The sequence below is a fragment of the Oenanthe melanoleuca genome, chromosome 1A (assembly GCF_029582105.1).
Source record: "Oenanthe melanoleuca isolate GR-GAL-2019-014 chromosome 1A, OMel1.0, whole genome shotgun sequence".
NCBI lineage: Eukaryota > Metazoa > Chordata > Aves > Passeriformes > Muscicapidae > Oenanthe > Oenanthe melanoleuca.
The window spans coordinates 56,204,671-56,232,150 of NC_079334.1; the positions used below are offsets into that span (position 1 = coordinate 56,204,671).

Genomic DNA, 27,480 nt, shown 5'->3' on the forward strand with positions numbered 1-27,480 from the left:
ACAGTGGCCAGGGATCACCTGTGAAATATAATGCTAACACCCATTCATGGAAGTTTCTTGTCATATTCTGCCAGGTAGCATTTTGGCCATTTGTAATTACTTTGGTTTTACTTTTGTTTCATGACAGTTTGACTTTGCTCCTATTTAACCGAAATATTTTGGGATTAATTGAAATTAAGGTAACCGCTGTTGTGGTCTTCAAGGATCATTATCTTGACCCTGTCTTCCCGGAGATGGGATGTGCCTAGAGGAGGAATATATATAGAAACTGTAGGAAAACCTGAGGTGGACAGGACACCCTGCAATGTTTCTCCTTTGGCCTTTTGGAACATAGGACACATTCTCACATGGCTGAAAGCTCTTTGCTTGCAAACAAGCAGCCCTGGGGCAGGTGTCCCTGTAGCCAGCAGACAGGATATCAGGATGGAGTGGCAAGGCTGACCCTCCCATTCCAGCACAGCACAAAATGAGGAAATCCACGTCTCTGCTTTATTTCAGATACCTGAACACTCATTGCAGTCTGTGTTAAACGTAACTCCATGCTCGTGTACCAGTCCCTGTACCAGTATCTGGCTGTGACACTGCAGATTCCCTGGCTCACCCATCACCAGCTCTGTGATTGTGCTTCCTCCCATTCCTGTGGTTCCCAGCCTGGTCGAGTCTCAGTGTATTGCTAGATTCAGTAACTGTGAAAGCAGAGTCAAATGCTGAATTGACAGGTCTAATTGGTTTGTTGTTTTTGATGTGAGAGATCGCTTAATTAATTTTCTTCATGATATTAAAAGAGACCACTTTAAATGAAAAGAAATTACTTACATCTGAAGCAAAATACGGAAAGTTCGTAAGAGGAAAAATAACTTTGGATTAAAATACGATACTTTTGTATTGAACAATCAAGCCCTATTTTTAATGTTGGCAGAGAAGGATGCCAAAATTTCCCTTCTCTGAAAAGCAATGAGCAGGATTTTGTGTTTGCGCTCTTCATCATGGTATAATGGAATCCTATAAACACCCAATACTGAGGCCATGATTGCTGGCTTTTAGAGCACAATAACTGTAAAGTCTATAAAAAAGAGAACAAAATTACAGAAGTGTAATAAAAGAAGTGTGAATAAAAGTGAGAGGTATGTGAATATGGCACCAATCTTTAATTGGAAATGTCCAATTCAACTTCACCATACACTGCAATAACAGCTCCTGATTATAGTGTGCTCTATACATAGGAGTGATAACTTTCAATGACTCACATCCTAGCAGTGTCAACTCTTCCTGAGGCATTAAGCAAAATTCCAATCTTTTTTTTCTACAGGTCTCAATAAACCTAAGCAATCAAGAAATGTCATTGTTAATGGAACTGATCTGTTCCCACCCCACCTCACTGCCCTTTTCTTTCTTATGCTGCTTGCCTGATATTTGCATCTTGACTAAATTTACTCATCCTCATCTTAGTTTTAGTTGTCACCACTGAATTTGACTGATTTGAGTTGGGCTTCAGGGTCTGAGTAAAAGAAACTTTCTGTAAAAAACCTAAGGTACTAGAGACTGTAAGAAGTGGAAAGTAAAATAACATTATGCTTCCTTCTGGCATCAGCATCCTGAATCTGTGAGTACAAGGGATGTTTTGCACCTCTAGCACCACAGCAGATGGTATTGTGAGCAAACTTTGCTTTCAGGTTTTGGGCAAAACCTAGCCGGAAGACAGGATGTTGCCAGAAAGCTACACAGGAGAATAGAAGTTTTATACAGCATGTGGTGAAGGAAAACATTGGGAAACACTAGAAATCTGTGTGGGCTGATGCTGTCATCCATGTTCTCAGCCCAGTATCTCCCATAATCTCCCAGTAGCGATACTGGTGTTTATTTAACACTGAAGAAATACGTGAAGCTCTCCACAAGACAAATTCTCTATCTCCAGCAGAACTGTTTTCTTCCTTCTCTGTGAAAAATAGCTTCTTTATGCAGTAAATCACTGAATTTGTTGCTGCCTTATCTCCCTCCAGTCACTTGTTCTTCCCTCTCCATTCTGGCCAGGGTGAGAGGCAGCACAGGTAAAGCCCTTCAGAGGTCAGCTCACCAAGAGGCTTTCAAGAGCTGTGGGTGGTTTTCAGCTCCCATGAAAACAAAGGGAAGCTGAGAGTGCTTGAGGGCTGGCAAAGGATCAGGCTGTGACTGATTTACATCTCTGAACTCTCTGTGTTTATGGGGCTGCCTGAGAGAGAGAACAATCAGGAATCTTCATTTGCTCCTGCTCTGCTCTGCCTAGGTAGAAAAAGCCATGGCTCCTAGTTAGTTAGTTTAGCTGTTTTTTGAGTATCTGGTATAAAGACATAAAGGGTTTGCACAGATGAACTTCTGCAATGTGGGACACATGCAAACAGCCTCCTATGTGGCCCTTGTGCATGAAACCTCTTCTGCACCATCAAAGGAAAATCATGCTTTTTAACTGCTGCTGATAGAAAAGCCAAAGTGTTTATTCCCTTTGTCACTCCACATAGCAGCTTATTGCTTCAGTGAATTAGTGAAAATAGTTCAAGAGTAAAGCACTTACAGGTGGATGTGATGAATCCAAAGACAAGACACTCCTGACTTCTTTAGAGCCAAGGGACCCTCCTGCATTTAAACCTAGTCTTTAAAAAGCTGTTCTCTGGTTTATTTTGAGGATTCTTGTGATGTATCCTGAAAACAAAGAATTTAAAATTTTAAAGCACTTCTATGATCACACCATGTGAGGAGGGAAACCAAAAGCTGTTAAACTGTTTTATGGTTTTTATGGGGTTTTTTTATCGTTTATGGTTCTACAGCTTTTAAAATGTTTGTTATTTTAATGGTGATAAGTAATAAAAAAACCCGGTGTCAGTTTCACAAACTGCAGTTAATCCCTTAAGCCAACAGCAGTACCAAAACAGGGTCTTGCTGATGCAGAGAAAGTACAACAGTTCAGGAAGTGACTCGGGATCAATACTGACGAGATGAGCTTATGGTCTTGGTTAGAAGTGTAGCTGTAACTTTCAGAAGAGCCTGAGGTCTCTAACAACTCTCAGGGGGCTAAAGTACAAGAAATAAATCCTGCTGAATGGTGTAATAGAGGTCTCACCTTGTGAGATTGGATATTGGGGTCCTGCTCACTTAATCATTTCTTGGAGTGATAATTGACTAAGATGTGAGCAAGCCACCTGAGGAGAGAATCCCAAGCTCCTCCTGCCTCTCCTAGACCCGTGTGTGTGACTGATCCTGCCAAGCACAAAGGCTACCCATCCTCATGTTGTGACCTTTCACCAGATGAGGAGAACTTTCTTCAGGGGCAGAGTCTTCAGCTTCAAATCCCCAGAGGCTAAGTCAAGCTCTGACATCCAAAGCAGAGGAGTACCCTAAGGAGCTGGCAAACCATGGTCTTCCTGATAACATGGGAATCAACAGCTGAAGCACTGGGAGGTGTCCATGTCAGTGTGACCCAAGCAAAGGGCTGTAAGGATGGATCTCATCAATGCTGGGGTGTTCTCAGCACCCCAGTTCTGAAGGTTCACTGCTGTCATGAACACAGGCATCTGGAAATGAAATTGCAACCTGACGCCTCAAAATGCTATTTCATGTATCTCCTCAGGTGGTTTTAGGTATCTCAGGGAGATGTTTATCAAAGGTTCACTTTGGCCTAGGGAGGGTGATGCCCCCTGGCTGCTCTATGGGCAGTGGAGGGCAGCAGGAAGCTGCAGTTCAGAACAACCCACCCCTGCCACAGCATGTGGCAGACACATGGTCTGTGCCTTTCCCCTTCTGTCATGGGCTGGCACAGCTGTCAGCTCCACCAAGTCACAGCTGCTCCTTGGAAATACCTGCAAAGATTATTTTTGACAAAAATCTGAGAATCCAGAACTTGCTTCTGGAAAGACAATGTAGGGACTATTAAGGATGCTTTGGAGTAAGGTCCAGGGAAGCAAGGTTTGCTCAGAGCTGGCATTCCCAGAAGCCCATCTCCCTCATCAAAGACTTGGACTTCTTCAGAAATGAAGGGTGTCCTAGCTGAGCTCTGTCCAACACTCTCCACTTCATCTCAGCAACAACACAGGATTGCAACAGGCTGTCCTTCTTATTCATCTCTATTTTCCCATATGATCTCTGCAGACCAATCAGAAATAGTTAACCAAAGTTAAGCAATATCACAGAGAACTTTAAGAAATTACTCCTTATCACCCTTCCTGAGGATAGGCTCAATGGTCAAGGCCACAGTTAAATCTTCCTTTTCTTGTAAAAGTTAACTGAAGTTAGTTATTAAAGTACTGGCAGTATTTAGGGAGGTTCTGAAGTAAAGAAGAAGAGTACAACATACCTGCACTGACTGTGAAAATTTCAGGATTATCCAAAAAATCCTAGTGTTGTTTCTTCTGAAGAGCTTCCTGAAAGATATATCAGGTACAACTTTAAATTGTCATTTTAGGTATGGGATATTTAAAGTAATGCTTATAAATTAAATGCTTATAGTCATGTGTTTTGTTTTTTATAAAATACAAAAGTTTTCTTTTCGGAATTTCTTTGTATTTTTCAATTGTTTATATTGCAGAGAAGTTCAATTTGTGAGTGGGTATACTATATACTATATAAATATAGATTTAAAAATGGGATGGACCATGTTAATATTTAATTATTCAATTAAAATTTTGTGTACTTCTTAGTCAATATTTAGGTTAATCAATAAAGGGGAAAAAATATCCCTTTGTTAATCCTCTCAACAAAATGGCACAATGAAAATATGCATTTCCAAGATTTCACAGAGCTGAGGGATTAGCAGTGGAGTTGAGGATTTTTACATATGAGAAATGGCAGTGCTGTTAATTGCTGACCATGAGAATAGGATCAGAGGCTGTATGGATTAAAACTGAATCAGAATGTTGTCTCTGGAATTTCATTTCTGATCTAATCTTGGTCAAGAGTGACTGGAAGTTGTAACAACTCGATAGCTATGCAGAGTAAGCTTGGTTGTGCTGGTGCTGCTTGTGTGTGAGTGGACAATCACTGAAGTCATCAGAAGAATTGGTCTTGTCCCCCATGGAGCCCAAGGCACTCTAGAGAGGCAGTGTGGGTTACTGGAATACAGATTTCTCTTTTAGGGAATTTCTGGAGGACATTGTCCTTCACCACGCTGGTACTTTTCACAATATCCTCCTTTTCTTTAAAACATGTGAAATAAAAAACTTCCCTATACTGAGGGCATCCCATATTTTTAAAGACATATGGGAAGAAAATGAGTGAGCAAGAGGAAGGCAATACTGGCTGCAGTCCTGGTATCTGACTGCTGACAGAGCCTTGGAAGAGGGAACAGGACAGGAGAAGCTTGCCTAGCAGCAGTGCTCATCTACCTGCAGCAAGCTGCTGCTCCATGTGTCCTGTTTACCTGCCAGGGAACAGGCTGAAGGCACCTTGCACTGCACTGCAGGGCTTTGGGCTGGCTTGGTTAAACTCACTGGAGCACAGTACTGTGGTGTTTAGTGCAGACTTAGTTTGGCAAGGCTCCTGGTCTCCTCCTGCAGCTCTAAGCCCACAAAGGAGTCTGTAAATTGGGGGTCCATTCAGGAGGTAAAAATCACATGCAAAACACTTACACCTTCAGTAAGACCAGCACTAATAAACCAAAGGATGTTTAGAGAGTTGTAAAGAAGCTATTGTATGCTCCCTGAGATTGGGGCAGTAAATCTGGCCTGAAGAAAGAGGAAAGACTGGGCAAGGGGCAGGAGAGACAACTGAAGTGTTGTCTCAAAAGGTACAGCAGCAGCTGCAGCACTGAGGAAAATCTGAAATGAAAGAGTCACTCACACACTTCTTTTATTTTTATGGCTTATGAACTTTTCAAAGGGTACAAATAGTACATCTTGTGCCCTATAATGTAATGGACAAAACTATTCCACAGGACTTTCAGCAATATTCCTCTTTGTAACATGAAGTCTAAAAGGCAGACACACAGGCTAGGAAACAGCAATTTAAAAACCTTTAATATATAATACAGCTTCTTCAAATCTAAGTAACCACAATTTATCAGGGAATAAACTGAACTAACTAATGTTTCCATTGAACTTTTATCAGCCTCAGTTTTGGAGCTCTGATTCTAACAGAGGGAGGGACAGTAGTATAAAATTACAGATCAGAGTATGATTTTAACTGGCTTTAGATCAGTGTTTTGAATGAGCTTAGACTTTCAGCATTTGCCTGCTACAATAATTGTCTACCAATTTTTGGAAAATATTACCGATCTAATTTTTTATGTTAAACAGAGAGTAAAAATATTTAGCCCATTGTAAAAGCAGTGAATCCTTTGTGCAAGAATAGTACATCAACAAAATATCTAAGAGGTCTGTTGACATTGCTTGGATGTCTACACATGTCTATGAATTTCCACAGAGTGAACAACAAGGAAACTAAAATGAAGTCACTTAGAATAGGTCAATAATAGGCTCTGAGCTGTAGCAAAGTTTCAAGATGGGATTCACATTTTAATGCCAAAATTATGATAGATTAAAAGCTTTTTGTCTGTTCATAACAATACAAACAGCTTTGTGTCACATTAAAATCTGTGCTTTGATATCTCCAAATGCTGAGTACTCACAGGTCTGAATTAGAAATGTATTGGGGTATTTCAACAAGAGTCAGATGATAGACATGGGCAAGGAACTGGTGCTGGTCAGGCGTCTGTCAAGAGACCACCACCCAGCACCAAGGCATCATGGAGCATTTTCATTAAGGGAGAGAAAATAAATAAAAAAACTCTACTATCAGTGTCCCAAAAGACTGTTTGCTTCCTCCAGTACATCTTCATCTCTGAGTCAAAACAAACTAGAGCAGGATCGAACACATTAGTTCCAGCTGGAAGGATCTTAAAATGATTGTCTAGTCCAACTGTCACTGCTACAAAGAGCAAGTTCCACAGCTTCTCTCTGGGACTAGTACTATATTAAATATTTAATGATGGCTTCAACTGAGAGAAATATTTTTAGATATTACAGGTTTTAGGTGAATTTAATGTGGGAAGAATGTGCGGCATAATGAGAAACATAGCAGCACAATGAGCAGCACAGTGATGGCATCAATTAATTGATGCGAAATAGCCAGTGATATTGACTGAAGTGAGGGATGAGCAGATTCATCCTCATGTGTAATGTGGGCTCCAGAGGTCATTCCTGGAGTGACCAAGGACAGTTTCTCTTCAGGACAAACATGCAAATGTGGGTTGGGACAAGGTATAAAATAGCCTTCACATAAGAGTTTGCAACAACTGCTCATGAACATGAAGCAGAGGAGAAGCAGTTCAGACAACTTGTGGAATTAAATATTACAAATATCAAGCAGCAATATCATGCTTTTTTACTACTGAGCCTAATCTCCTTGTCAGACAAATCCAACCCAATACATTCAGCCTTGTCTGTGAATCCCAGGGAGGATGGCTGAGCCCTGCCTGGGCTCTGCCTTTCCCCTCCTGTGTGGGTTAAGTGAGCTCCCAGCCCTCCCAGCAGTGCCACAAAGAGAAACTGCTTGGGATCTCCTTGTTTGTTCTTCAGGAAATTAATCTCCTTTGAGGGAGGAAGTTTTTGATTGTACACGGCTGAGTGAGAGATAAATTAACTCAAAACCCATCTTGTCCGCTTTTTGGCTGCATCTTTAGAAAGAAATACTTCATGCTCCAGTGAAACACTGCTCTGCAGTGGGAGGAGGAGCAGGGCAGGAGATCACCTTGGCAAAGTGAAGCGGGTATCTCAACCATCCCTCTTTTGATCTTCAAAGGTGGTAACGCTCAGTTTGGAGCTCACTCAGCTATGCTATGGCTACTCTTCCAACAGTACATAAAGGGCTAACCCTGTTCTTCATTTCAGGTTTTTAAGTGCCTGGGGCACAGAGGAGCACACACAAGTAACCACCCTATCCTGGCATTTCAGGAGAAATGGTTGAACCTGTGGGTAACCATTATGTTATAGCCAGACCTGTATACTCGGAGAATGCATTCAATGAAGAGCATGAGAAATTGCACAGATACCATAAAACCTTTTGGGATCACCTGAAACTCTCTTTTAGGTAAGGAGATTTTTTTTTTTTTTTAAATAGATCTAGAAAAACCATCCTGACTGCTCTTGGACAGCATGACCTCCATCTTGACAGTGTCCATCTCCCATTCCCACATAGCAAGTGAAAGTTCATTTGCTAAATTCAATGTCAGGTTTTTCTAATGGATTTTGACTGCTGTTACCCTTGGAAGTCTTCCTACAGCTATATCTGACATATCTTCTCTCTTTTTCTGGGCCCTTGGCAGCACAGACTCTAGGAGGACATTACTGCACTCTTTCAGTACTTAAAGTGGTCTTATAAGAAAGATAGACTCAGGCTTTTTACCATGGCCTGTTGCAGCAGGACAAAGGACGATGGTTTTAAACTAAAAGAGGGTAGATTTGGACTGGATATCAGGAGGAATTTTTTAATGAAGAGGGTGGTGAGGTATTGGCACAGATTGCCCAGAGAGCGGTGAATGCCCTGTTCCTGGAAATGTTCAAGGTCGGGTTGGGCGGGGCTCTGGGATACCTGACCCAGTGGATGGCATGCCTGATTACTGGGATAGGGGTTTGGATTAAATGGCCAGAGAGGCTCCTTTCCAACCCAAGCCATTTTCTATGAGAATTTGGGTTGGAAAGCACCTCTGAAGGCCACTGGATATACCTTGAAGCACAGATGGAGGTGTGGGTTGATCAGGGCTGTGTCTGAGTGAGATTTTTACTTCTGGCAGACAGAACCTGAGTTCTTCCCTTTCCTCATGTCTCTGCAACACGCTGTGATTCAGCTGAACTGTTCACTGACAAAATTCTGTCCCCTTGTGCCTTTGCAGCTGCTCCTCACAAAGGGTCAAAAAAATTGCTTTGGGTTTGTTTCCAGTTGTTTCCTGGCTGCCAGCGTACCGCTTCAGGGAGTGGATCCTGAGTGACATCGTCTCTGGCATCAACACGGGGCTTGTGGCTGTGCTGCAAGGTACCTGTGGGAAATGTGTGTCCTGACACAGCCTGCTAAGCCTGGCTTCAGCCTGAAACCCACACATCACCTTCTCCATGCCTCTGTCTTTACAGGTCTGGCCTTTGCTTTGCTGGTGAATGTCCCCCCCAGTTATGGACTCTATGCAGCATTCTTCCCTGTCCTGGTCTATTTTATCTTTGGCACATCAAGACATATCTCTGTGGGTAAGTTCAGGCACACCACTTGCCCTCCTCACTGATGAAGAAGTACAAGCTGCCTCTTCAGATCTTTGAACAAGTGCCTTGTGCTCCTCAGGTCCCTTCCCCGTCCTGAGCCTCATGGTGGGAGGAGTTGTCACCAGGCTGGTCCCCGATGACAACACTGGAACTGGCAATTCCACAAATACCTCAGCAATAGATAATGAGAGGGTGATGGTGGCAGCATCTGTAACCTTCCTTTCTGGGGTTTTTCAGGTTGGTAAATGACTGTGTGTGTGCACCTATGTGAACAGATGGAGGCTGACCTGACCTTCCTCTCTGGTTTCTGCTGTTGTAGTCACCAAAGTAACCCTCTTCCACTTTGCATGTAACCCACCCTGGCTCACTGATTAGGAGACATCTGTTCCCTCCAGTGACCAGGCACTCACAAGTGCTGTGAAATCCTTGGTTTTGCACAGGCCTGAGCCCACAGCCCACACAGGTGCAAGCTGCACCTACAGTAAAAAACAGTCTGCTGGATAGGAAAAGGGTAGCTGTGAAAGTAAATGTGAATGATACAGCTTCACTAAGGGGAGTAAAAGCTCTACCTTATAATTGTAAAATATTTGGATTTGTTTTTTTAAAAAAACATTTATCCTTACTCCCTAATAAAGAATTCCTACAGCTCCTCCCTTCCTAACATACTAATAAATTTGTTGTTTCATGAAGCACTTCTACCATGTGAAAATATTGGAAATTAAAACCCTGGAAATAAGGATGTGTATTTTAGCTATAAAATAAAAAGAATGGGTTTTAACTGCTATTTTATAGTTATATAAAATTACTTTTGCTAGTATTATGCCCTCTGTTGCTAAATGTCAACTTTTGTTGCAAGTCTGGTGACAATTCATCCCTTAATCTCTGGAGGGGTGGGATCTTTTCTTTCATTAAATATGGGTGTCTTTCTTTCAAAGATTGCTTAATTCCACTGACCTATGCTCATTTTGTGTTTCAGTTGCTTCTGGGAATTTTCCAGTTTGGATTCATTGTTATTTATCTATCACAATCATTAATCAGTGGTTTCACGACTGCTGCAGCTATCCACGTTTTGGTATCTCAACTGAAATTCATGTTTCAGCTACCTGTCCCTGGATTTAATAAACCCTTTGGCATCATCTATGTAAGTGCTAGGTGTTAATTGATGTACTTATGATGTATTTCTTACTGTGTAGCACAAGGCAGTAATAACAATTCAGCATAAAAACTGCAAAGCAGGAGGAAAAATGAGAGAAAATTGAGAGATAGGTTAACAGTATTTGACTAATCTTTAAATTTATTACCAATTCCCAAGTTACACCCCATTGGGATAATTAGATAATATTTAGTATTTTGTATTGGCATATTTCAATTAAGCATTCAATTTGCCTTAAAGATTTAATTATTCATTTTTACTGGACTGATATTATACATATTTAATCTGTATATGACTCTGTGAGGGCTGTTGGAAAGGAGGGAAAAGAAGGACAGGAAGGAAGGAGTGCAGCAAGGTGTATGTCCAGCAATGCCATTGCTCACATTTCCTATCATGGACATGCCTGTTGTTCCAACCCTCCCTCAGGGGCAAATCTGGAGGAGAGGGTCACAAGTTAGTGGAAAGGGTCTTTTGCAGATGCTTCCATCATTTGGCAGATGTCCATACATTCGTGGGGGCTTGCAGTCCCCATCATGCCACAGGGAATCAATCCCAAACAGCACAATCCTTAGAGCTGTTCAGATACAGGCTCTTCTGGAAGGAATAGTGCTACTGTGCCAGAGCATGACTGTTTCTAAAGCACCATGTTTCTTCCTGATTCTGCAGACTCTGGAGAGTGTTTTCAGCCAGATCACAGAAACAAACATAGCTGACCTGGTCACATCACTGATTGTCTTGCTTATCGTGTTCGTGGTAAAAGAAATAAACGATCGATACAAGGAAAAGTTACCAACTCCTATCCCAATTGAACTCCTTGTGGTGAGTCACTTCCTTTGATTTTGCAATTGCCCCATGTTACAACATGGGAAGCAGAGTTTAACTATTTCTTCTCCTGTTATCCATTAAACAATGTGTTATCATTCTACTTATAAATAAAAATTTACAGCATTCAGGAGCTATTGTGAGATGGTTTACTTCCACATAGCTGTTCTTAACTGAACATATCTATGCTGTTATAAACTGTGAATTTATTTCCTTGGCTCTGACACCAGCCAGCTGCGGTCTCACAGCTGAGGCCCCTCTGCACCACACCTGCAAGCAGCCACTGAAGTCTTGGACATCTGTGGCCACACACAAAATTATTTTGCCCTCCAGCAGCAGAAACTTTTGCCCACTCTGAGCAGCAGAGGGTTGGAGGAAGCCTCACAGGGGCAGCAAGCCCCTAAAATCCTGGAGGATGTTGTATAGACTCAAGCAGCACTTGTTTCCCCTCAGAGTCATTATAGCACCTGGTTAGAATACACGTGGTTTACTGAGTGGGATGATCTCTGTTGTTAGTAAGATATTCTGTTACAACCTGTGTGATTTATGAATGTAAACTCATACCTGTAAGGTCATTCAGGAATGATGTCTGACCAGCAAAGGGTTGTGAGAACTCGGGGCATAATTCTGCCACTAGTGATGAGGCTGGACAGTGTGTAAGAGAAGGAAGGTAATGGTGTTTAATAGATTCTTCACACTCTTGTTTTAATGTGCCTAATGGAGGTATGGTTTATTGTCTTTCAGACAGTCTTAGCAGCACTGATTTCCCATTTTGTCGACTTTGAAAAAAGATTTAACGTAGCTGTTGTTGGAAAACTAGAGGAAGGGTAAGTGACTTACTGACAATTCAGCGGTGGAGCAAAACGTTCTCTTTAGTTGGGCAGTGTTAAACGAGTTCAGCTATGTTTCTGATTAAAATTATCTGCTTCATCTTCTTTCAGTATGTAAACAAACATTTTTCTCTCAATGATATGACATACTTTCAGTACACAAAAGTTGCACACTAGAGCACATCTTCTACTCATCAAGGAGTACACTGAGACATGAAATAATTTTGTCCTTCGCTTTCTGAGATGGCTGGTGAGCAGGAGGTTGATGTTTTTTATTGAACTACTCACTCCTGAACTGCTCTGTTTTCCTCACAGTACATGCATGGTGAAGCAGCCACCATCAGCCCTGGGAAGCCACCAGGACCCTGCACAATTCTCCTGCCTGGTCCCATGACCAGCCACCAGCATCTCCTCAGCACCATTATCCTCTAGAGGACTCAACATCTGCCCATCCAGGACTATATCCACATAAAGATTATTTCTCCACATAATCTCTATATAGGATTCATCTGGCTATGCCAGAATTTTGGCATAAAGAATCAGGAGGCACATGTTAAGTTAAAAAGAGGGAAGAAGACATTTACTAGGACAGCTGAGTGAGTCTGGGGTGGTCTCTGTAGTCCCAGAGGTGTTAGTAGGTGAGGTTTGCAGAGGAACAGCGATTTCTACTCAAGAGTCTCCTTTCTTCAGATTTCAGTTCACTGTGAAAAAAAAGAAGGGAGGGGAAAAAGTCCAGGGAGGAATTCTCCCTAGGATCTGCAAAACACCCTTTGGCGTCTCCCTAATGAGTAGAGTTTTTTGTCTTTCAGATTTCAAGCACCTGTTGCACCTGATGTAGGCATCCTCCAGAATTGTATTGCTGATGGCTTTTCCATTGCAATCGTTGGGTTTGCAGTAGCCTTCTCTGTGGCTAAAGTGTATTCCATCAAGCATGACTACCCAATAGATGGCAACCAGGTAGGCAAATAACACAGAGATCAATATACTGCATTTGTCATTGGGAAATAAGTCATTTTAGGAAAGCTATGCATTATGAATAACTGTCATGAACCAGCTCTTAAGAACAATCTCTTTTATTTTTATTTCAGGATCTAATTGCTTTTGGGCTGGGTAATATAGTTGGTGGATCATTCAAAGGATTTGCCTCCAGCACTGCTCTGTCCAGATCAGGTGTGCAGGAGAGCACAGGAGGCAAAACACAGGTACAGAAGACATGATGGCATTTAATGAAGGACAGCTCTTTTGTCCCTAGCTGACCATAATGCCTGTGGGCACTTATTCATTGTGGAATTGTTCTCTCATGCAGATTGCTGGCATTGTCTCATCTGTCATTGTTTTGATTGTGATCTTAGCCATTGGGTTTCTCCTGGCACCATTACAGAAGGTATTCACTGGTTTCATCTAATGCTTCCTCCTGCTTCCCAAAGACAGGGCTGCTCTATGAGCACACTGTGAGTGTTCATAGACTTCAGTGGGAGCCAAACAGGGTTTGAAAAGCTTGGTTCTTCTTCCCAAATTATGCCAGAGAGGACCAGTACATCTGGTCCCTCAATGGGAACACAAGTACCCAAACACCAAAAACCACAGCACCAACTTTCAGGTGCCAAAAATAAGTGGGATTTACAGCCTCAAGTGAGACACCTGCACCGCACCATAGCTGAGGATGTTACAGCAGCAGTGTGCACTGGGAGCAGCTCCTTGGCCTTTCAGCTGCACTTTGGCCCTATTTGTATGATCTTTAATTCCTAATATTCTACATTTTCTTTGCTTGCTTAAACATGGAACGTGTGTTTTGGTCTTTTTAACAGTCAGTGCTTGCATCTTTGGCCCTTGGCAATTTGAAAGGAATGCTCATGCAGTTCAAGGAAGTACATGTCCTCTGGAGAAAGGACAAGTATGACTGTGTAAGTTGAGTTTCACAAGCATCAGAAGTTAAGTGCTCTAAAAAAGTAATCTATCATACAAATTTTCTTTTTTTTATCCCTGTTTTACTTCACGAAACAGAAAGTACAATAGTTGCGTGCTTTTTTTACTAGTATACCCCTTGCTTAAGTTTTCCATTTTGTCCCATTCATTTTGGGTCAATTCTCACTCTTAACTTCATTTTCATCCATTTCACCTAAACCTATTAAAATAGTGCATTATATAAAGTTAAATAGAGAAGACAGTTACAGAAAATTCCTAATTAACAGAAAATACCCAAATATCTACTGCATTTACTAAGCATTCAGGGACACTTTCTCACAATCACACAATGTGTTATATGGAAGATACATAACAAGAAACAAATGAAAACTGGGACTTGAAGGCTTTACTCCAAATGGTAAAGCTGGTGGCTAGAGGCCAGGACTCATTACCTCTCAGAAAATTTAGGCTCACAAATGGTTCCAGACCTCAGTTTTACCAGCTGTCAAACAGCTTTTTGTCCCATGAAAATGCTTTGAGCTCTGTGGCTAAAAGTTATTCAGTGTTATCTAGTCATTTATCAGTTGTGTACACTCACAGCACCTATATTTGCACATCTACAACTCTCAGCTTTACCAAATTTCTGATTTACTTCTAATCTTGCCTTTCTGCTGGATTTTCATTGAGCATTTAGTGAACCACTTATCCTATTTTAAGCCTTTATTGTCTAGAAATTGTCCCTAGAAACATTCCTTGGTGCTGCTTGGTGACTCTGGCCCTGTTTTATAAGAAAAAAAACCACACCAAAAGCAGATGGACATCCTGGATCAGATCTGAGATCTATTCCTGCTCTCACTCTGAGCTCATGACCCAGGTTCTTGACATGCTTCTAATGTTGCCATCCACTGTCTCATTACAGATTATATGGGTGGTGACTTTCATAGCTGCTGTCCTCCTTGGCCTGGACATTGGACTAGCAACAGCTGTGGCATTCCAGCTGCTGACAGTGGTGATCCGCTCCCAGTTGTGAGTTCTTGTTGAATGCAGTGATATCCCAGGGCCTGCTGTTATAAATTATCTCCCTCTGTACAGAGAAGGGCAACAGCCCTGTCTGTGCCTTGGTCTGTCCAGCAACTGTGCATGGAAAAATAATTTATAGGCATAAACCTTTGGACGCTGGGCTTGCTTCAGTTTGCCACCCCAGCTGAGATGGTTTCATTTGATCCTTCCCATCCCCAAATTTAAATGTGGGATAGCAATAATTGTGTGTATGTTTGTTCACAGTCCAAGCTGCACTGTTTTGGCCAATGTTGGGAGAAGCAACATCTACAGAAACAGGAAGGATTACACTGATGTAAGAAATGTCTCATTTCTTTTACCACCTGCTGCACTTGTGCTTCTATAGCAAACATTGCTACTGACACTTTTGCTTCATTTTACAGATCTATGAGCCAGAGGGAGTGAAGATTTTCAAATGCTCCTCTCCAATCTTCTTCGCTAATATTGAGTTCTTCAGAGAGAAACTTATCACTGCTGTAAGTGTCTGGGGCTGTTCTGAACATGTGACACATTAAGGTGGATACAGTTTCCCAATAATTACTATATATACAGTCATTCTACAGTTCAAGGGTGAATTTTCACTACACTGTTGCCACTACTGTAATATAACCTGTATGCACATACCTCTGAGAAAGAGAACAGCCTGACTTATGCTGAACTTACACCATAACAATGTTTATACCATATTTATACTTATACCATAACAACACATATTTTAAGAAGGACTGCAAAAATAGATAATATACAGGGAAATATATTTTATTTTCTTTTATTTGCTCTTGTATTATTTACACACAATAAATTCTAGTTTACTCATCTTGCCCCAAGAACATAACCACAACAGTTAAAAGAATGCCAGATGGAGTAATTCTATCGAAGAGCTCTTAACATCTTTCACAACAAACTGGTGAATGCAGCAAGTCTTTCCATAAGCAGCACAGAGACCCAGGACCCCTGAGCCCCCATGTGTGAATGAAGCACACCATCCCCAGTCCAAGCACAACTTGCACCATAACCTGCCCTTCTTGCTGCTCTTAGCAGGGAGCTGATCAGCAGTGACTCCCCTGAGCACTGGAAATGAGCAGTTCAGACTTCACATAAGGGACTGAAACTGGCAGAGGAATGAGGGAATCTAACACATTTCATTCTCCATGTGCTTGGCTTTCACCTCAGAAGAGCCTGAAGTTTTTTTCTGTGAGTGCAGATGTTCACAGCACTCTTTCTCTACAAATACAGATACTTCTAACACCTTCCTCCTCTATGCACTAGGTGGATGAGGCAGAAGACTTACAGGAATTTATTATTTTAGCCAAGTTTTGTTATTAGCCTAATTTACCTGCCATCTAATTTTGTTAAGACTAGCTCAGAGATTCAAGAGACATATGCAGCCAACATGAGGAAATCTGACATTCTTCTTCAGGAAGAAGAGCGGGTGAATGACCCAGGCTGCAGCCAGGCAGCACAGTGCACATACAAACCATGAGCTCTCTGATCTTGGCCACCTGGGTGACCACCTGATAATGCAGATGAGTGGGACATGCCAGAACAGTGCCAGCCTACTGGAGTTACTGGGCTGTGCTAAGCAGTGTCACTGCTATAATGCTGTCCATGCTGGTGTCCTAAAGCAGTACAGGTAGCCCTGCCTCATTTGTAGCCATTCCCACAGACACTCTTCCTGCCTAGAACGAGCTCTTGTTTGAATTTGTGAAAAGTGGGAGACAACATCAAGTTCGAACTAAGGTCATCATGCGTGTAATGAACCATGAGATTCTTTGTCCTTCCCCTGGTGTCACAGAGGTGTTTCTTTGTTTAATTATTCAAAGTGCTGTTTTTGCAGGTTGGCTTCAACCCTCTGAGAGTCCTGAGGAAACGCAATAAAGCTCTGAGGAAGATTAGGAAGATGCTGAAGAAAGGAGAGCTGCAAGTGACACCGGTGTGTAAGGCAGCCCCCTGGGGTGAGGGGGAGTTAAGCCACCAAACTCCCAGGTTTACATGGCAGAGAAGGGCCTCATAGCCTCCCTTCTTAATTAGATAACTATTCCCCAAATTGCCACTTCATGACATAAACACATTTAAAACCCAAGATTTTAAATGGCTCTCACAGTTAGAGACCTACAGATTTACCATGGGCAGAGCTTGTACATGACCACTGGAGCTTTGTTTGGTAACAAATTGCAGGATCAGATCCCACAGAGCTGAATATCTTTCTGCATTAATGGTAGGATAAAGCTGGTTTTTTCAAATCCTGCATGCCTTTTGTTGACTTGTTCCAAAATTACTGAATTAAAATGTATCTGACAACTAGCTTCAGGAAACAATAAAAAACCATCATTAAGTGATGATAATGATGATTAAATAATTTCTATACTTCTCCAGACAAGGGAGAGACAGAACTTTCCAGGTGGGTCCTGCTCTGTCTCATGGGAAGATCAGACGTGTGTTGCCATTACTCTTCCCTGGTTTAAGAAGTACCACTACCCTGGCTGGCTATTACAGAAGAGAACTAATTATGATGTTTTTCTATGTCAACACAGAAAGGCTTGATTTGCACAGCTAGCCCTACATATGAGTCAGATGAAGAGTTAGACAACAACAGGATAGAGGAGCTGGACCAGCCCACCATCATGACAGACTTGCCCATTCGGATCAACTGGGCCACTGACCTCCCCCCAGGCATCACTGCACCCCAGGTCAACATCCACAGCATCATTCTGGATTTCTCATCAGTGTCCTTCCTTGATTTTTCTGCCATGACAGTCCTCCGAAAGGTAATCACAATTCACAGGACAAACTGTGATCATATGAAAGAAAAACTTGCAAATGCAGTTACACTTGAGGGATACACATGAGGGAAGGGATGGTGCCCAGAAGGACCTGGACAGGAGTGGGGACATCTGAACCTGATGAAGTTCAACAAGGCCAAATGCAAGGTGCTGCACGTGGATCAGAGCAATCCCCACTATAGATACAGACTGGGAAATAAATGGATTGAGAACAGTCCTGCAGAGGAGGAGATGGTGGATGAAAAGTTGAACATTACCCAGCAATGTGCATTCATAGGCCAGAAACAATCATATCCTGGGCTGCATAAAAAGAAGTGGTGATTCTTCCCCATTCTCATAAGAGATTCTACTCCACTCTCATGAGACCTCACCCAAGGTACTGTGGCCATCTGTGGTGTCCCCAACACAGGAAAGACATGGAAAACTTAGAACAGGTCCATGAGAGCCATGGAAAGGATGAGAGGGCTGGAGCATCTCTCCTATGAGGAAAGGCTGAGAGAGTTGGAGTTGTTCAGCCTAGAGAAGAGAAGGTGTGAAGAGATCTCCATATGGTCTTTCAACACTTAAAGGGAGCCCATATAAAAGCATGGAGAGGGACTTCTTACAAGGGTATACAGTGACAGGACAAGAGGCAATGGCTTTAAAATGAAAGAGGGCAGGTCCATATTTGAAGAAATCTTTTGCTATGACGGTGGTGAAATACTGGAACAGATTGCCCAGAGAAGCTGTGGATGCACCATCCCTGAAACTCTTCCATGGCAAGTTGGATGATGCTCTGAGCAACCTGCTCCAGTGTAAAGTGTCCTTGTCCAGGGCAGGGGTTTGAAACAAGATGATATTTTAGTTCCTTCCAACCAAAACCATTCTGATTCTATTCTGTGTTTGTAGTCTGCTTCTTAAAGGCATTGCTACATGGACTGAAAGGCCAGTAGAAAACTTTATGTGAATTTGAAGGTACATTTTCTATAAAAATGTTTAGGAAATTAAATAATCAATATAAATTGTCTTGGAATTCAAGTGCTACCCATTCTTCACCTGGTAAGATTTTTGGGAAGCTTTACAGAAATGTAGGTATGAAATATGGCTTTAAACACCTAGTTAGAGTTGGAACATTGGAGTTCCATTTCTGCTCCTGCTTTTGCTTCCCTAGATGACTTTGAACAAAGCAAAAGGCACAACATGTTCAACACTAGCAGCTTCAGTTAACTGTCTAGAGCACAAAGGTGTGAAAATCTATTTTCACAGGAACTAAAATCCTACCATGACAGAGGGAACTGTAGTTCTGTTTGAGTTCCCAGTTATAAAAATCTCCCCCAGAAATTTGTGAAGCAATTTTTTAGTTTCATCATGTATCATGTAGATAAAACAAAGCCATACAACTTATGAAAGATAACCTAGTTCTCTGTGACACAAAGATTTTCAATACTGCTCTTTTCAAAAGGCTTGGCCACCCCTGTCTGCAGCCATGTCCTGCCTCTATGTGCAACAGGATTTGAGTCTAGAGCCACTTACCATCATAGACCTTAAATATCATAAAATGTTTGTATATTTGCTGTAGCTAATCACTATAATGGGAATCAGCAAGCCCAGATGAATCTAAATGGTGCCTCCTTCTGGTTTAACAGATTTTAAAAGAATTTGTCCGGCTCGACATTGACATTTACATTGCTGGGGCATATGGTGAGTACTTTTCTTTGCATTGGCATCACCACATCTCATCCCACTGCCTCCCCTGCTGACCACTGACTATGGCTGTGGAGGATCACCCAGTTTTAGCTTCCAGTCTTGGGTAGCACACAGGCCCCACTAACTGGAGGTGTTGTCCCTCCCATGCTGTCCCCAAAAGGCTGGGACTATATGTGATGGCTACTTTTCCCTACAGCCACTGCTGTTCTGTACAGCTCTGGGCTGCAGGAACCACTGTCATACACCCTGGGATAGGCATTAAATAAGAATAGGGGCTCAAATTCCTTCCTGCCTGGCATAGAGCAGGGAACTACTGATGGGCATTTATGTTCCATCCTCTTGATATCCATAAGGTCATCAGCTCTAATAAATAAAACAGTTCATTATACCAACAACTCCCGTGTTCACGCAGTGGGCATGCTCAGGATACACAATTTCTTCCTTTTTGAGGCCTGCAGGTCACTTTGTGCTTTGATTTTGTTCCCTCACAGAAGGCCTTCTGGACAAACTGGAGAGAAGTGCATTCTTTGATGAAGAGATTAAGCCATCCATGTTTTTCCTCACCATTCATGATGCGGTTTTACACATTTTGCTGAAGAAGGACATAGCCAGCTCCCCCAAATTAAAGCTTGCTGAGGTAACACTACAGTCTTCATCTTTCATTACTTTAGTGCCTTTCCAGTATTGCCAGGCTACAGACAGTGCCCTGCACAGCTATAGTTGTGTGTGCTACACTGTCTCTATTTTCAAAATGATAGTCATTAAAACTCTGCTCCAATCAAATTGAAGAGCAAGAGTGGCTCCCGGTTCAGGTGTGTGGAAAACCATTTGTGAAAGGAGTGAATAATTCCCACCGGTGGCTGGCCTGGCTGTGGACTTCAAGTCCCCTCTTTGGGAAGAACACAGTGCCCATCCACCAGCAGTCCTCTGTGGTCACCCATCCAGCAGAAACTGCTCAATTTGCTGCAGTGGCTCTTGAAAGGCAGACTTTATGCTGCTTGCATTTGGGCTCTCCAGCCCTGTCTGTCTTCAAAAGGAATTCTAAAGTGTGGATAAATTAGTACTGCCAGATTTGGTGATGGCCTTTCTGGGAGTTCTTAAACCAAGAGCAAGAAAGGATCCTGCATACAATAAATTTTTTTAAATGTACCAGACCCATAATGCTGCTCATGTGGAAACTGTCTAATCCCACTTAGCTGGACTGGTCCAGATCTTCTGCACTGACCCAGAGATGTGGTGGGGGTCATAAAAGCCTGACAGGTTGGAGCCTCCGTTCTTCTATGTCAACTTCCCGGGCACGTTCCAGAGATTTAAAAATCAAAACCTTCTTTAGTGTGAAAAAGGAGAAACAGAAGAAGAAAAGCAATCCATTTTCTAACCCACAACTTCTTGTGCTCATTGCAGGGGAAGGGTAGGAGCAGCGACTCTGTCGACATCCCCAGGAACGGACTGCGCAGCCGGGAGTGCACAGTAAGGCTCTGGCTCTGCCCTCCAGAAAATGCAGCCCAAAAAGATGCTCATGGGAATGGCTAGGTCAGATAACAAAAGCCTCTTCATACCTGAGCTCTTGTGCCAGCACAGGGCAGAAAGCCACCAGTTTATTGATGGGATTTGATTTACAGCAAAGCCTGACTGGAGTGAGAGGGATGGGGCTTGGCTCACGAGCCTCGTGGTGTGCATGGGGCAGAGGGAAGGCAGGCAAGGGCTGCCTCACCAGCTGCCTCACCAGCTGCCTCACCTGCCCTCCTTGCCTGTCCACCACAGCTCCTCCGTGATAAAGTCACTGGTAGAGAAGTCAACATTAGTCCAGTTTTCTAAATGTCTCAGGCAGAAGGGGAGTCTGGAGGCAGAGATGAGAAAGGGACACATTCAGCCTTTCATCACAGACTTAGAGAGAAGGGAGGTATCCAGGATAGGGCAGCCCTGTAAGGAGGAATGCCAAACCCAAATGCTTTAGGGGATCAAATACTTATATTCCATTTATCAGATGACATCTACCCTGGCTATTCCTTACAGAATGTGGAATTTATTTTTTTTATTTCCTACAGATTCCAACAGAAACAAAATTTTAGACTTAACTTCCGAAGGATAATATCCTCCAGCAACACAACGTCACAGAAGATGGATGTGGATGCCGTGATGAGCATGAAGACAGAAGGATACTTTTAAATACCTTTAGAAGGATTTACTACATATGGTTATGTTCCAGGTTTTGGAAAGGGCTTGTTAGCCTTTATGTGTCTCTGTATATATAAATGTATTTATGTATATGTATATATATGGAGGCTAAAATCACACAGATTTTCGTATTTCATGCCACAGTTTGTAGACCTGTACAGTTACTTGAGAATCTATAAATATTTGAAATCTTGTATTGGATACCACAGAATTATAGTTAGGACTGATATTTTATCTTTAGCATGTATATAACTTGTATAAAGTTTTATTGATGGTTTGTAAGATATTTAATAGACTGAGTTAAACTTGCTCTCAGCTTACTACCACAAGCATAAGCACAGTGTACATAGTGACTAAGGTACCTAATTATGAAGATTGTTCAGGAAAGAGACAGGATTTTTGGATCAAAACATGATTCATTGATTTGTATTGGGCTTGTGTAAAGTGCACAAAGGAGGATACATTTATAGTGAGCCATTGTGTACACACAGTGAACCACCATGGTTTCAGTGACTGTATAGCTGCATTTGTCCATGCACCACCAGGGTAGCTCATGGTCAGTGAGACCCAGCCTGTGACAGACACTGGCCCCAGAACGTGGCTGGAGGAGCCAGGTGTGTGTGTGGGTGTGGAGCTGCCAGGTGGGCAGGCTGAACTGCCTGGATCTATGGACAGATGGGCAGAGCACTTCAGCTTGAAGAGTCTACTCTGATACTCTTCTGCACAACCCAGTCTGCACAACAGCCATCAATTAACCCCTGCTGGAAGTCTAAGGCTTGAAGATGAGTTACATCACATCTTTCAGAGAAGAGCACCTAATACCCAAAGTGACAGAATTTTTAATTTCACATAACAAGTGCTAGAGGTATAAAAATCTTCAGCCTAGAGGAAAATGGAACCATTCCTGGAGTCTGAAAGACACAGCACTCTGAAATCACAAGACTTTCTAGTTTTCAAAGCCGAGTTTTGGCTTACAGTCAAGCTGGGGTGGCCAGAAATGTGCATTTGGACTTAAAGAAGAGCTGAAGGGAAGGATAAAGTATTTTGTGTAAACCAGAACTACAATTTTTATCTTCAGACTATGCAGATGTTAAAAACAAAAGTTTTTTTCATATTTTTCTAATTTTTTTTTTAATCTGGAGTTATCTGATGAACTCTGCTAATGAACCAAGCTAGAAGTCAGTATTAAAATTGAGGAGATCATGAATATAGAAAGATTTAGGTGAGCTTGAAGACAGAAGACAAATTCAGCTTTCAGGAAACACTCCTGCATTTACAGATGAATAACAAGCTGTGGTTCTGTGGTGGGTGATCACATGCCTGACCCGGTGTGGGAGATGTGGCCCTTGGTGGCATCACAGACATGCTGCTTCCTGCAGACACCACAAGGATGGTGAGCAGCTGTACCAACCCACTGCTCTTCTGAGCATGCCTCAGCACGTGTCGAGTGCCAGATAATCAGCACAGCAATATCTGATGACAGCTACAAATTAGCACACTGCCAAATTGCCCTTATAATGCAGTCTTCCAAAAAAACAGAGTATAACACAATAGATCTTTCCAGAAAAAGAAAGTTCTTTGGTCACCACAATATAAGAAATGTATTAAACTATTAGAGTGTCCAAAGGAGGGCAAAGAAGATGGAGAAGAAGCCATATGAGGAGTGGCTGAGGTCACTTGGTCTGTTCAGCCTGGAGGAGACTGAGGAGAGACCTCACTGTTACAACTTCCTCATGAGGGGAAGAGGAGGGGCAGACACTGATCTCTGCTCTGTGGTGACAGTGACGGGACCTGAGGGCATGGCCTGAAGTTGTGTCAGGGAAGGTTGATGTTGGATATTATGGTGGTCACAGCACCAACCAAACTGAGTTCAAGAAGTGTTTGGACAATGCTCTGACAATGCACATGGGGTCACTTGCAGGGATGGTGCTGTGCAGGGCCAGGAGTTGATGATCCTTATGGATCTCTTCCAACTCAGCACATTCTGTGATTCTGTGATATTGTGCAATGCACAAGGGAAATTTCACTCTAAATACTCTGAACTTCAGGACTGAGCTCTCCAGTTCAAAATCAATGTTAATGACAGAAATAGTTATGAGAATCTTTGTAAAATGAAGAACTTGTATCTAAGGACTGACAAAAAGAAATGTACAGGGATTTAACCTAGGAGACAGAAAAAGTTATGCAAGACAAAAAAATAATATTTTCCTGTAAGGGGAAAAAATGAACTGGCTAAGCTTAAATGTGAACAAGATATTAGAAGATGCTTCCCCATTTTTTACAATGGTGAGATCCTTTCCAGCTAGAACAAGAGCAAAAATCTAAACTGCTTTTAAGCTAAGACTTAAACATGTTCATGAAAACCATGATACCACACCATACCAGTCTAATCTGAACTGTCAGACTCAAGCTGGTTTTTTCAGTCCCATGTTCATATGCAGCTATACAGAGCCAGGAAAACATCCCTATAAAAATCAATATATGAAGTGCAGTATCTGGTGGAATACCACAGACTGCACTTTAAAACCATATGGGATTTTTTGACAGGCTTCAAGTTAATAAAAAATATTCTTTTTTAAAATGCACATCTCAGAATAATTCATTTCTACACTAATAACTCTTCTGACACAGCACAGTGCCAGAGAGGATAAATCCCCCTTCCAAAATTATTCACCATTTCTTAAATGCATATGGTATGTAGACAGCTTTGGCCAGAGATCTTTGCACCCACGTCACACATCCCTACCAGCTACTTGCCATATTCTTAAATCACCCTACTCCTTATTTTTCAATGTTGACACCAGCAGCAATTGTACTTCTGATGCTTTATGAGATATTCCCTCCAGGTACTGGTTATTTCTGCAACTCTCTGTTACTCCAATACCAGCATTTTTCTGGGCAGTTTACCCTCATGCAGATTATAACATTTTGTTGTGGGATACTATGGTGATACAGATTTACTGCTTTATTTTTGAGACAGGGACATTCAGAAACCTGGCTATTTACATTTCTAAACATCCTGTATTGGGTGCTGTTGCTGCTCAGTTAGTGCACTACCATATACTGTGTTTCAGTATTTTACTCAAGAATTAAGAAAAAAGAAAAATTCTATACCTGCTTTTCTGAGAACTGACAGGTATCATGTTAATTCCTCATCACATATCCTAAGCTTATCTCTCTTCAGCACAGTGCTGACACTTGGTAACTAAATAACAATTTTACAGACAGCAAGGATGGAAAATGGAGAAGCCACAGAGCCATCAATGCTCAAGCCTACTCTCAAACCTGATTTTCACTTGGTGGTGCAGTGTGAAATACAGAAACAAAAAATTAAAAATGTTTATTCAAGGTTTTAAGCACAATGGAGAGAGGATTATAAAGTGCAAACCTGTATTTTTTTCAATTTCAAACTCAGTTCCTATTAAGGAATAAGTACCCTTAAGCACTTCTTTACTGAATTGCTACTCAGTTCTCTAATCCTCATCCCTGTGCTGAATGAGGAGAATTTGTTTTCTGTCTGTATGCATTGCTCCCTTCTGCTTCCTAAGATGAAAGTTTACCTGACCCACAAATGGCAAAGAACAAGTTGAGGAACAATCATCAGAATTTACAAGATTTTATTTAGTGGAAGAAATAATTCACCATAATTATCTTGGAGGTATGTTCAAGCATTGGTTTGCACAAATAAAACTGGAGAAAACTCTTGATGACTGACACATACTTATTCCTATTTAGTTACTCATTTGGTTTTTTTCCTAAGCAGCTATGCTGAAGTTCTTTTGTGAAACAATACTACATAAAAATGAAAACATTCCTGCCTGCCTGCAGACATTATCACTCTTCCCATTACCAGAAGTGCATTACAATGAGTCCTACTGGCACTCAAGAATCACTTGAACTGTATTATCAAAATTATTCACTGAAGTTTCATAATGACTGAGCTAATTTACCAGCTTCCTGCTGCTATTCCACTCACACATTTCAGGGTGCATGCTGCATTTTTAAGTATTTTAATCTCTTGCACTCATGAACTGAGTCTACACTGAAAATAAATTTTAAAAAGGAAGAAAAATCACCAACAAATTAATGCCTCTTACTCAAGAGAATAGAGATCTCATTTAGAATAGGGGAAGTTTATAAACTTGGTGTGTCATGGCTAAGTCAAAACTAAAAGGGGATTTAAACATCATTATTTTCACTCACATTGCCTGAATAAATGCAGCCAGTTCAGTTTGGAAATTCATCAGTGTGAATCACTAATGTGAGTATAATAAAACTGAACACAGTGTAAAAATTCGCAATTATGAAGGGACAATTACTGTATCAAGATAATTTATGAATTGCTAAGAATTGTTTTTAACACCATAAAATAAATATGAAGGGAAATACTGATATTTACTTTAGAAATGTAATCAGAATGAAAATTAATCCAAACCTTGCACATTTCTCTGCTTCACTGGACTCTGTCAAACATGAAGCTCAAGCTTATTTCCCATACATTCCACATTCCATTGCAGCTCCAATCCAGTGTGCTCCTCCAGTTTCCCAGGCTTGACAGGACCTTCTGCTGTGAACCTGTGCCTGCTTTTGTCAGCAGCCCAGAGAGAAACAACTCAAAATCAGACACAAGTTTTATGGGGCAGAAAACAGTTTAAGAAGAGAGAGGTGTGTTCAGAGTCAATCCAAAGAAAAAGCATATCCACAAATGTGTTTTTGAGAACACCTGACTCCAACTAAGGGGAAGACAGTTTTTCTCCCCTGCTATGTGTGCAAATTCAAAAGTGGAGTTAGGTAATAGTGGAGTTATCTCCACTTCAGTTTTTAACAAGCAGTTTTGGACAGTCTTTGAGAGCAGGGAGTTAATAGAAGTGGAAAATTAATCCAGTAAGGTTTTATAATTCTCTTGGATCAGATTAAAAAAAAAAAAAATTCACAGTTTTACTTTTCTTTTTTTAAAGGCATGAAAGCTATGACTTATCACATGTAAGTAACCAGTCATTATGTTAACAGTATTTTAAAAACTCACCAACAGAAAGGGTAGTGCACACAATTGGTCCCCTGATTATAAAGTATGCATGGCTGCAGGCAACTCCTTAAGCAAAGTTAGAGATGGAATCAAGGATAAAGTGTAAGGAGACAAGCATCTAAATCACAGATGTTTTCAGGCCACCTGCTGGTGTCCTTTCATTCTTTCCATGGTTAGCACAAACCATCATCAAACGTTTTCATTTCTTATGTGACAGTTACAGGAACCTGAAATGGTGGACAAATTTAAGTATCAGAGTTCTCTCTAAAACTGAGATCTGCTTGGCTATGCTTCAGAAGATCACTGCCACAGACAAGGATATTTATTCAAAATAAATGTAATTAATTAAATTCAAATGTTTGTCTTTAGAGTAAGAAGAAATCCAAAGAAATCACATCTCACCATTTTCTAATACTGTCAATTACACAGTTAAATACAACACATGAATTTTGTAACCTCTCAGTAAAATGACTAGGTATTTTTAAAAAAATCCAACCAACAAATCAAGGAAAAAAACACCCTAAAACATACACCAAACCCATAAACAAATTAAAAAGACAGTTAACACAGGGTTTTAACCAGAGGAAGCATGTTTAAACTTTGTAAATATGACATCAGCAGTGCCCTTAGTTACTTAGATAATAGATTTATATATAATCTAATCCAGAGTAAATTAAAAAAAATATATATTTAAGTCTTCTTCTTACAAGACAACAGAGAAATTTGACTCAAGTTCAAGACCTGCCTACATAGGATGACTTTTCAGTTAAGTTCTCTATCACAGACTTTTGGTCCATGGTCACTAACCAGCTCAAGGGATCCCACT

At 41.4% G+C, this 27,480-nt stretch overlaps 1 protein-coding gene across 3 annotated transcripts; it reads left to right on the forward strand.

The window, feature by feature from the left end:
* The first annotated feature begins 4,272 nt into the window (after positions 1 to 4,272).
* On the forward strand, positions 4,273 to 25,335 carry SLC26A3 (solute carrier family 26 member 3). 3 transcript variants are annotated; one of them, XM_056513542.1, is made up of 21 exons: positions 4,273 to 4,432; positions 7,854 to 8,052; positions 8,855 to 8,994; positions 9,090 to 9,200; positions 9,292 to 9,449; positions 10,189 to 10,353; positions 11,032 to 11,184; positions 11,932 to 12,014; positions 12,827 to 12,974; positions 13,106 to 13,219; positions 13,324 to 13,401; positions 13,826 to 13,921; positions 14,842 to 14,948; positions 15,207 to 15,276; positions 15,365 to 15,457; positions 16,819 to 16,914; positions 17,516 to 17,749; positions 19,390 to 19,444; positions 19,942 to 20,087; positions 20,855 to 20,920; positions 21,499 to 25,335. In XM_056513542.1, the coding sequence occupies exons 2-21, from the start codon at positions 7,922 to 7,924 to the stop codon at positions 21,520 to 21,522; spliced, it is 2,268 nt and encodes a 755-aa protein (XP_056369517.1). In that variant the 5' UTR covers positions 4,273 to 4,432; positions 7,854 to 7,921; the 3' UTR covers positions 21,523 to 25,335. The 3 variants fall into 3 exon arrangements, with proteins under 3 accessions (XP_056369517.1, XP_056369509.1, XP_056369526.1); XM_056513534.1 differs by having other exon boundaries at positions 4,273 to 4,407; XM_056513551.1 differs by having other exon boundaries at positions 4,273 to 4,407; positions 7,917 to 8,052.
* Positions 25,336 to 27,480: the final 2,145 nt, after the last annotated feature.